The sequence below is a fragment of the Crocuta crocuta genome, unplaced genomic scaffold (genome assembly GCF_008692635.1).
Source record: "Crocuta crocuta isolate KB4526 unplaced genomic scaffold, BGI_CrCroc_1.0 scaffold94, whole genome shotgun sequence".
NCBI classification, from domain to species: Eukaryota; Metazoa; Chordata; class Mammalia; order Carnivora; family Hyaenidae; genus Crocuta; species Crocuta crocuta.
Window position 1 is genome coordinate 543,325 of NW_027530180.1, and position 11,753 is coordinate 555,077.

The window sequence follows — 11,753 nt, forward strand, 5'->3', positions numbered from 1 at the left end:
ATGGCCCTGGCTTATCCTGTGCATCTCTTGTCTCCTCCAGAGCTCCCTGGTTCCTTTTTGGGGAGGGTGATGGTAGAGACCATAATCTGGGTACTAGAGGTACTCATTGCTATAGGATTATTATGTTGTTCATAAACCTTTAAACAGAAAATCTCATTTTCACATACAAACTTAGAAGTATTTGAAGAAATTTTAAAAAGAAGCAAACTCCTATGAGCTCTATGAAGAAAAATACTAATTTTTCACTTTTAAAACTTCAGAGGTTTTTGTTCTATTATTATGAAGCTAATTGAACATAAAGAGCACTCAGGATGTGTACAGAAGATGCCTATTAACTGAGTGGTATCTCCACCTCGTCAACAGGAAATGGCTAGTGATGAACTCAAAGAGATGCGGAAAAACTTGACCAAAGAAGCCATCAGAGAGCATCAGATGGCCAAGACCGGTGGAACCCAGACTGACTTATTTACATGTGGCAAATGTAAAAAGAAGAACTGTACTTATACACAGGTTTGTGATCGTTTATAGATTCTTATTTTCATATTAAGAGTGCTTGAGGGTATTATGCCAAGTCAGGTAAGACAGAAAGACAAATACTGTATGACCTCACTTATATGTAGAACCTAAAAAACAAAAGAAATGGATTAACCAAAAATGTTTGAAACTCAGATAGAGAGAGCAAACTGGTGATTGTTGGAGAAGAGAGGTGGAGGGTGGGCTGCATGGAAGAGATGAAGAGGTACAGACTTCAGTTAGAAAACAAGTCACAAGGATGTGCTGCTGTACAGCGTGAAGAATATAGTCAGTAATGTAATAACTTTGTATAGTGACAGAGGGTAACTAGACCTATTAAGATCATTTCATAATGTATAAAAATATCTAATCACTGTTGTACACTTGAAACTAATAACAATATTGTATGTCAGTTATAATTCAATTAAAAATAACTAAATAGAATGCTTCCAACTCTTATTTCAAAACAAGCAGTAAAGATAATTGCCAGTACTTTGATATTTCTCAAGAGGAGATATGATCTCTTCAGTGTAAGAATGCTTTTTTAAAAAAAATATTTATTTTGAGAGAGAGAGCATGTGTGCGAGCAGCGGGGAGAGGCAGAGAGAGAGAGGGGGAGGGAGGGAGCGAAAATCCTAAGCAGGCTCCATGCTCTGCGGAGCCTCACAGGGGACTGGATCTCATGAACTGTGAGCTCACGACCTGAGCCGAAATCAAGAGTCAAGAGGCTCAACTGACTGAGCCACCCAAGCGCTCCAAGTATGCTTTCTTTATACTAAATAGATTCCAGTTAATTGAAAATAAGTTGATGTATTTATACTTTCATGGAAATGGTTACTGTGAAAGCTGTATCAATTAAATAAAATTAATACAACACATAGGATTTAATAGAATGGCCATATTCGTTTTCTAAGAGTTGAGCTGTTGATTAGTGGTTAGTATATAATCAGGTTATAATTCTTTTTATTTGCCAGGGTCATATAATTTAAGGAAAGTTCTTTATTCTTCCTCACTTGGAGTGTGGGTGCTTTTAGCTTAATTGCTTTCCAGATATCGATTCCTTTTCTGCAACATATTGGTGACTTTTATCTTCAGATATAATGTGACTAGCCTTTTTTGTTCTGGAACAAAAGAGCTGTGAAAAGAGCCACATAATGTTTATTTTTGTTGTAAATGTGTGTGAAAATGGCTTATCAAACTGTCATTAATCTCATTTGTCAAGAAGGTATTTTTGTGCTGTGTCTGTAAGCTACTCAATTCAAGATTTTCCCATTAGAGAACAGCTTACAGTTAGTTTCAGGGTAATAGATTTAGGGAATTGATTTTCTGATTGAGAGAAAATGAAGCCATTAAGAAAGTAATATGACTAGGGCACCTGGGTGGCTTAGTCGGTTAAGCATCCGACTTTCGCTTAGGTCATGATCTCGCGGTTCATGGGTTCGAGCCCCGCGTCGGGCTCTGTGCTGACTGCCAGCTCGGAGCCTGGAGCCTGTTTCAGAGTCTGTGACTCCCTCTCTCTCTGACCCTCCCCTGCTCACGCTGTCTCTCTCTCTCTCTCTCTCAGAAATAAATAAAACATTAAAAAAAAAAAAAAAGAAAATATGAATAAACTCTGTAAGTTGTAGAAATGAACCTTTTGTTTTTTGGGTTTTTTTTTTAAAATAACTTTTAGAGAGTATTCTGTTCTCAAGGTTAAAAATTCAAAAGGTACAAAAGATTAAGAGTAGAAAGGTCCCTTCCCTCTTTGGCCTGCAGCTACTTGGTCCCACCTCCCTGGGATTACTCGATTGTTGTGTGGACTTCTCTGTGTGTTTTATGCACGCATACGCAAATATGAATATATTTTTGTTTTCCATTTTATTTTCTGTGTGTGTGTGTGTGTGTGTGTGTGTGTGTATGTGTGTGTGTGTGTGTGTGTTTGGTTTAGTTTGTAATCTACACACCCAGCACAGGGCTCTAGCTCATGAACTTGAGATTGAGAGACATATGCTCTTCAGACTGGGCTGTACAGGCGCTCCTGTTTTCCCAGTTCCTAAAAATGCGGTAGCACATTACATAAACGATTTGCTCTACTTAACCAAGCTGAAGTCCTCTACCTTTTTGAAGTCTTTCATTTAATCATAGTTATATATCTTATATTTCAGTATTCTGTGGAAGTATTACTATTGATAGTCACTAAAATATATTAACAAATGAAAATGACTTCAGAAATTCCTGAGTTTGAATTACGATGTTTTCTTTTTATCAGGTGGAAAAATCTCCGCAATGAAATTTTGTCCTGAAAATGCCACATAGTAGGAAGTATTAAGTATAAATAGAAAGGTATTTAAAGTAGAATAAAAAAAAATTCAGTAGATCTAAAACTTCCAAAGTTGGCAAAATAACAGGTATGAGACTTGGCTCTTGGGTTAACATGTATCTACCAGGAGATCAGATTTTTTCCAGAAAGCAAGAAGTTCCTCTTACTTTGAGGGCCCTAGTTTTAGCAAGTATATAGGTATAAATACATGAGACTACTTCAGGAGTTTTCAAAGCATTTTTATCTGAAGGCCTTAAGTAAGCAGAATGCCATTCTTTTGGGAATGCTTCTTCTGTATCTTCCTTTGGGCTTTTGACTTAAAAATCATGTTGATAGTTTACAGGTATTGTGAGCTTCTCATCTCTGAAGGGGTAATATCCTAATTTCATTATCCCACATTCAATTTAAATATACCTTATTCAGAATACAGTATTGTTGGCATTTAGATTCTTGCTTTCATCTATCTTCCTTACCTCCCTTACATTTAAACCTAAGAATAAGGTTTTTTTTGTTTTTGTTTTTTTGCTTTTTAATGTTCATTTATTTTCGAGAGCAAGCGAGACAGATTGTGAGTAGGGGTGGGGCAGAAAGAGACGGAGACACAGAATCTGAAGCAGCACAAAGCCTGACTCGGGGCTCGAACTCACAGACCATGAGACCATAACCTGAGCCGAGGTTGGACGCTTAACGGGCTGAGCCACCCAGGCGCCCCACCTAAGAATAACTTCTGACTTTAGTAATGTGTTGTCAGCCTCACTCAGGAATGTGTACTTGAAAGAGATAATATTCTGTCTTTGGAATGTTGGTTTCAGGAATTCTCTTAAGTGGAGAACTTCAGAAGTCTGCTATGTTGATAAAATTTTAAAAAATCATACTAGCTTATTTCTGTTTTTTTCCTGAGCTCTCTTTTTAATTTAAAATTTTTAGTTGTGGTAAAATACACATAACCTAACATTTACCATCTTAACCATTGTTAAGTATACAGTTGAGTAGTAGTGCATTCGTAATATTGTGCCAGTCTCCAAAATTCTTTTTCTTTTGCAAAACTGAAACTCTGTATCCATTAAAGAATAACTGCACATTTCCCTAACTCGTGACAACCACCAGTCTCTAGGTTGTCAAAGGAAGAAATGGAATCATACAACAGTATTTGTTCTTTTCTGTCTCTGGCTTATTTCTGATATCTGATCTGCTCTAAGATAGTAATTAGGAACACAAATAAAGATCTATGTACAGACAACATCACTAATCGTCACGGAAAGGCAAGTTAAAACCACACAATGTTCATAAATGGTCATCTGTACTATAGCATGTATCAGAAATCCCTTCCTTTTAAAAGCTGAGTAATAGCCCATGGTATGTATATGTCACACTTTGTTTATCCGTTCATCTGCTCGCAGACATCAGCTTCGGCCTTGCAGGCTGTTTGTGAGGAATGCTGTGATGAACTGCTGTTACACAAATATCTCTTTGAGACCCTGCTTTCCATTCTTCAGAGTGTCTTAGGAGTGAGATTTCTGGATTTTTACGGTCATCTTAGCCTTTTAGAGCAATGTAAAGTACCTATTCATAGAAAGATTGGAAAGTACAGGAGAATATGAGCAAGAAATTTAAAATCACTCATTAATCTGTGCTCAGAGAGAACAGTGGTCAGTATTCTGGAAACTGCAGTATTTTGTGAATCTTTTCTAATCTAGTGGCAGCGAATCATTTTATACACAGTTGACCCTTGAACAACACAGGTTTGAACCGCGTGAGTGCATTTGTACACAAAAGTTTTTTCAGTAAATATATATCCAGTACTGGAAATGTATTTTCCTTCTGATTTTTAGTCACCTTTTCTTTTCTGTAGTTTGCTTTAAGAATTTAGCATGTAGGGGGCTCAGTTGCATTTGACTCTTGATTTTGGCTCAGGTCATGATCTCGTGGTTTGTGAGATAAAGCCCCCTCTGGGCTCTGGGCTGACAGTGTGGAGCCTGCTTGGGATTCTCTCTCTCCTGCTCTCCCCCACATGTGAACTCACGTGTCCTCGCTCTCTCTGAAAATAAACATTAAAAAAACAATTTAGGATATAGTATGTAAACATGTAAAATATGTGTCAATTGACAGTTTGTGTTATTGGTAAGGCTTCCAGTCAGCAGTAGGTTATTAGCAGTTATGTTTTGGGGGGAGTTAGACGTGGATTTCAACTGCACGAGGAGTCGGCAGCCTTAACCCCCACATTGTTTAAGGGCGAACTGTACTTCATTTCACATAGCTACTATAAAACATAAGGATTTTCCTTTAATTATTAAAAAGAAAATACAGGGGCGCCTGGGTGGCTCAGTCGGTTAAGCGTCCGACTTAGGCTCAGGTCATGGTCTCACAGTTTGTGGGTTTGAGCCCCGAGTCGGGCTTTGTGCTGACAGCTCAGAGCCTAGAGCCTGCTGTGGACTCTGTCTCCCTCTCTCTGCCCCTCCCCCACTTGTGCTCTGCCTCTCTCTGTCTGTCTGTCTCTCTGTCTCTCAAAAATAAATTAAAAAAAAAAACCTGTGTAAACATATTAATAGCTGTATAATATTCCATCCGAGGGGTATGTCTTATTTCATTACTTCCCTGTTGGATATTTGTTTCCAGTGTTTGCGCTGTTGCAAAATTACACTCTGCAAACATCCCTGTACACAAATTTCCCACCCTCCAACTTTATGAGGAATAATTAGCATATAATTGTATGTATTTAAAGTGTACAGTGTGATGGTTTGATACACATATACAGTGTGGAATAAATTACCAAGATCAGGATAATTAACATATTCATTATCTAACATAGTTCACTCTTTTCTTCCTCCCTCCCTTCCTCTCTCCCTCCCCATGAGAATGCTTAAGATCTACTCTAACTATAGTCACCATGCTATACATTAATTAGATCCTCAGAAACTTACTTTTTATAACAAAGTTTATATCCTTTGACCTGTATCTCTCCATTTCCCTCTTATCCCAGCCCCTGGCAACCACCATCCATTCTCTGTTTCTATGAAATCAGCTTTTTTAAAATTTAATTTTTTTATTTAAGAAGTCACATAGAAGTGATACTGCCGGGAGCCGCACCGGCCTCTCTAGATGGCAGTCACAGCAAGGAAATGGCATTGTTTGCACAGCTTCTGCCATGAGAAATGAAGACTAGTATCTCCTTCTACTACTACTGACTCATGTTGGAAATAAGCCTGCTGGTATTGACTAGGCCTCCCAGTATTCCATATCAGACCCATATTCTGAATACAGATACCTCATAAGGAAAAGCATATTCCTGCCTTTATAAAAGAGACTNTGATACCATACAGTATTTGTCTTTCTCGGTTTGGTGTATTTTATTTAGCATGCCTTCCAGGTCCATCTATGTTGTCTCAAATGGCAGGATTTCCTTCTTTTTTATGGCTGAATAATACTCCATTGTGTATATAGAAGCCACTTTTATTTATCCATTCTTCCATTGAAGGACATTTGGGTTGTTTTCATATCTTGGCTATTGTGGATATTGCTGCAGGGATCATGGGGGTGCAGACACCTCTTTGAGGTCCATATTTAATTTCCTTTGGAGATACACGTGGACTGGGATTCCCAGATCATGCGGTAGGTTTTTTTTTTTTTTTTTAAATAAAGTCTACTCCCAGCATGGGGCTCGATCTCACAACCCTGAGATCAAGAACTGCATGCTCTACCAATGGAGCCAGCCAGATACCCCTACAGGAGTTGAAGTTGTAATATTTTGAGGAACTGCCATCTCGTTTTCTGTAATGGTTATACTAGTTTACATTCCTACCCACAGGGCTCCCTTTTCTCCACATCCTCAGCACCATTTGTTGTCTCTGGTCTTTTTCATTAAAAAAATTTTTTTTTTAAATATTTTATTTATTTCTGGGAGAGAGAGAGACAGCATGAGCAGGGGGTGGTCAGAGAGGGAGGGAGACACAGAATCTGAAGCAGGCTCCAGGCTCTGAGCTAGCCGCCAATGCAGAGCCCAACGCAGGGCCGGAACCCACGAACCGTGAGATCATGACCTGAGCCGAAGTTGGACGCTTAACCGACTGAGCCACCCAGGCGCCCCTCTGGTCTTTTTCATACTAGCCATTCTGACAGGTGTGCAGTGATACAAAGTGATATATCCTTGTGGTGTTAAATTGCATTTCCCTAATGATTGATCTGTACACAGGTCTTTATTTGTGTTTCTGATTACCATCTTAGATCAGATACCAAGTTCTTGGGTCACAGAGAATGGATATTTAAGGCTCTTAGCTGTTGCTGCCTCACTTTTAGAAAGGTGAGGGCAGTTTATATTTTTTAAAATGAAACATTTATAATTTTTACATCTCTGCTAATTTGTAAGAGGAAACTGATGTATCTTTTAAGGGATGATGAAATTTTTCTATATTTATTAGACATTTATGAAAAATAAAATGTGTGACGGATGATTTCCACTTATCTGGGATAAACTAAACATGAAAAGACAAACAGAATGCCTTAGAAAAGGAAGTTGTGAAATATGTGTCCTTTTGGCATTATTTGGCTTACTTGAACTTGTTTCAGGCCCTGACACATTTTATTGTGGTGCTGTTGTGGCTACTGTACCTCCCCATACAGAGCGTTCTCACTGAGATTGGACTTCTTACAGTGTTGTTAAAAGTCATACTTTTCGCTTCATTTTGCTGTAGGTACAAACTCGTAGTGCTGATGAACCAATGACAACATTTGTTGTCTGCAATGAATGTGGAAATCGATGGAAGGTATGGCACTTTCTTACGTTCGTATTTTACCCATTTGTAATAGATTTCTTCACATCGTTTTATTAGACTACCTAGATATCTAGATGTGTAAGTGCATGCTCGTGCTGTCCAGTATTACGCAAGTCCATGACGGACTGTCTGTAAAGGAATATACTCTTAGAAATGAAGAATATTCATGTTCCTCCCTTCATATTGTTTTGGTGCAGGAATAACAGGATTGGATCTTTAATGTGTAGTTACTGTGTCATAGTCCAGAATCTACTGTATTCATTCAGTTGCTTCCACATTTGCACTTCCAGAAAGTCTGTACACGTGTGTTACCTGTCCTTGTGGGTTTTGATCTGGAAAGATTATCTTGTTGAAATCCAGCCCAATGGTGTTAGTGTTTATTTTAGGAATTAACAGATGAGCACTGCCCTGGTTTCATTAGGCTTTTCACTGAGCTTTCTCACTGGAACCGCTCTTCTCTTGAATTAGCCCTACACGGGCATGTTAGTTACTTGAGGGATCCCTTCTTTTTTAAAAAAAAAATTTTTTTTAACGTTTATTTATCACTGACAGAGAGAGGCAGAGCATGATCATGGGAGGGGCAGAGAGAGAGGGGGAGACACAGAATCTAAAGCAGGCCCCAGGCTCTGAGCTTTCAGCATGGAGCCCGACGTGGGGCTCGAACTCATGAACTGTGAGATCATGACCTGAGCCGAAGTCGGTTGCTCAACTGACTGAGCCGCCCAGGCGCCCCAAGGGATCCCTTGAGTGATTTTTGTGAGCCACAAAAATCTAACTTAAACTTGGGAGAAGATTTACACATCACTTCTGAGACCATTTTTATCGTTCACAGAGAGAAGGACGTTGGGTTTGGGTGGTTGGAGAGCTCCCCTGGTAGGGGTGTAGGGTCTTAGAGCCAAGCAGGTTATGAATTGCGTTGTTGCTGATCTTTTCAGTGCATTGTAATTTTACATTATGTGAAGTGTAAAAAATGTCTACATCACGGGCTGTGGTGAGGAGTGCAGATAATATATTTAAACTGCCTGATAATCGTTGGTATTCCAGAAATGCTGGTTGTTTTTATTAGATTTTGAGAAACCTTGTGTGCTTCTTTTTATTTTTTTTTTAAAGCTGTACTTAGCTTTAGGCCTTCTACTCTAATGCTTATTTTGAATGATTCACATAAGTTAACGCATTTTCTGAAATTCAGAGGTGCATTAAAACTAGATAATGGGGAAATATTCTCCACAAATATGGAGAATGGTTACGGGACTTTGGCCCTAGACTTGATTTTAGGGGTTGAGGCCAGTGCCCATTTTATTATATACAAAGATTTAGCTACTGGTAGTGAGAGTGTCATCATGATTTGAAACCTTCTGTCTTCTGAGTTGGTAGAAGTTTTCTACATGGTTGAAGAGAGGGATGTTCATTAATTATTTTTAGTCCTGTTGAGCAAGACTGGTTTTTCCAGATAGCGCTTCAGTTTGCTTTGTATAATGGATGATGATTATTACGATTATTATTGGGCATATTGCAGTTTGTTTTGAATATAGTTTGTGCAGCATAGTTCTGACAGTAGTACCTGTTAGAGTTTAGGAAAGTTCAATTTAATGTAGAAAGACGATGCATAGGGTGGCTTAAGTTTTAAGTTTGAAATTAATTTTTTTTTGGAATTGATTTTTTTAACCTAAAAACATTAAGAAGTGTACTGTCAAAAACAATTTTATACTATTTCTTCAGTTATAGATTCCTACTGATTTTAAGTTGGAAAAGTCAAACACATAGGATAGGTGACTATTCATGTCTGAGAAATAGAGCGTCTTTTTAAAAAATGCCTCTTCAGCAGTGTATGGTGTGTACTGTGTTTAAATGGGGGCGGGGTACACTCCATTGTGTGTATTTAAATGTCTTATGAAATACTTCTCTCTTTTTTTTTCTTGACAGTTCTGTTGAGTTGGAAGAAACGGCAAAATGTCTGGACCATTAAAAAATGGATTTTGTAATTAGCTTTAAAACTAGGCCATCTAGTTTTCTTGCAAATCAGATTTTTAAAGTAACATACATCCCTTGGGTTAGTGTTGGTTTTTGACATAGCATTCCTTCCTTAAATGCCTTCTCTAGTTTCAGATCGTTAGGGAGACCACATAATAATTATATGGTATCTGTTTCAAAACTTTTTTTTTCAATTTTATAGTAAGTTGATACTAAACTTTTGGCAGTTTATTTTTACCTTTTTTTTTCTTTTCAAAGGAAAACGTACCTTAACTTTTTTACAGTCCAAAACATATACAGTAGAAATGTTACTCTTCTCAGTTAATACATAAATGGAAATTACATTTTCCCCCATATTGGCACGTAGCTGCAAGTAGTAAACGAGGAGAAGAGGTAATATAAGTTTATCAAATGTGGTGTGTATTCAGATAATACTTGACCAGCTTATCTAAATTGTACATAATATTTGAACTAGCCTATGAGATTGAATTAATTATTATGTTCACAAGTCTGGGATGATTAGATATTATTTTGCATTTGTAACTAACCATGATAATCATTTCCTGTAATTTCTTGTACATGTTTTTGACTCGTTCTTCATAGATTTTACTTTTGGAAACATGACTTTGTTGGAATCAGTTTGGTTTTGTTGTTTATTTACCTGTTTGACTTTGTGGTGCATTTTGGTTTTGTGGAACACTGTTGTAGTTGAGTAGGTTTTCCGTAAATCCCAGCATAGGCGAAGAATGAAAGCTTCTGACCATTTTTCTCGTCTTCGGAAGACACACCTGCAAAGAAAATGTTACTGTTTTAGTGCAGTATAGTTACTGTCAACAGTTAATGACTTGATTTTGGTTTGGAAATCTCTACTGACCAAGGATTAGGTTTAAGGACTATATGAATCATTAAAGCTGTGGTCTTTCCATATGGAGGTTGATAGAAAACATTTTGGTCCCGAATCCAATTTGCTGGCTCTTTTTCTGTTACACAATGAATGAGGTTCTTAAACAAACTGATTATATGGGCCGTATTGCAGTTGGTTTTACAGTACAGACCTTCTAGTTAAATTTTTTTTAAGTGCGTACGATTTGTTTTGTTAGGAGTAAAAAAAAAAATGATTTTTTCGATTCCCTAGGGTACACTTGTTCTAGCCCATCATAGAGGCCGCCTTTACAAAGCCTACATTTTTATCGTGCTCAGTCCGTATTCTATCAGACTCCTGTAGAAAGACTTCAGTACATGCTTTGCACTCCCCTTTGCTCCCTTTTCCCACTTTTTAAACGCAAATCAATTTGACGTAACACGGAAGACAGCGTTACAGGTCTGTGCCAGGGCCCCATGTACGAGCACTGACCCCCTGTCCCATCCTGCCTCTACTTTGTCAGTCCTCAGATTAACCTTTATCACTTGAAAAATAAAGCGCATTTTTGGAAGAATGAGTTTTGGAAGAATAAAACGAAAATAGTACCACTTTTAAATTAAGTGATCCATTTTTAAATTTGTAATCCAATAAAGTTTCTTGTTATTAAACACGCATCCCATCTTGTCATTTTATTTAGACATTGACACTTGCTCTACCTTTTGTTTCAAGATTTCTCTTCCGATCCCTAAGGGGTTCTTAAAGGCTGGTTTTAATTAAGTGACACCTGCCTGGTTTCAAGTAAAAACTGGGGTTAGTGCAGCGCAGAGCATGGTTTTCTCTTTTCCCGGACCCCTGGGGCGGGAGGCGGGAGCATGAGCACCTGCCGCGTGTGCGCCGAGCGTGATCGGGGAGGCTGAGGCCAGTGAGAAACACCAGCCCGGTGTCGAGACCTGGGGAGGGGCTGCTCTCACAGGCAGGACTCGGTCATTTTATTTCCAGGACCCAGTAAGTGTGAAATGAATACGCAGGAGACTTAAATTAGACCCGCGCAGTAGGAACTCACGAAGAACCGCCCTGAGTTCCGAAGTGCTTCTGTACAGCCAGACGTCGAAATCCGTTACCTTAAAAATGGAAAAACAAATTTAAAGTATTAAGCTATTGAAAGAAATAACAGGCTATACTTTGAATTCTTATAGGTACACAGCGATTGTCCTTAGAGTTCACAGTGTAATTCGGGTGTGTTCTTCTCAGAATACAAACTACAGGTAAAAGTGTTGGGCTTTAAAGAATTTTAATCAACAGTTCTCTCTCCTCCCTCCTTGCCCCTCCTTCCCCCCCC

At 38.4% G+C, this 11,753-nt stretch overlaps 1 protein-coding gene across 2 annotated transcripts in view; it reads left to right on the plus strand.

The window, feature by feature from the left end:
- TCEA1 (transcription elongation factor A1) overlaps positions 1-11,088 on the plus strand; it is a 42,923-nt gene extending 31,835 nt beyond the window's left edge. For both annotated transcript variants that reach the window (XM_077765021.1, XM_077765020.1), the window contains exons 8-10: positions 364-510; positions 7,501-7,572; positions 9,505-11,088. In XM_077765021.1, coding sequence (XP_077621147.1) covers positions 364-510; positions 7,501-7,572; positions 9,505-9,513 — 228 coding nt within the window. In that variant the 3' untranslated portion in view covers positions 9,514-11,088. The remainder of the gene's footprint in view (positions 1-363; positions 511-7,500; positions 7,573-9,504) is intronic.
- Positions 11,089-11,753: the final 665 nt, after the last annotated feature.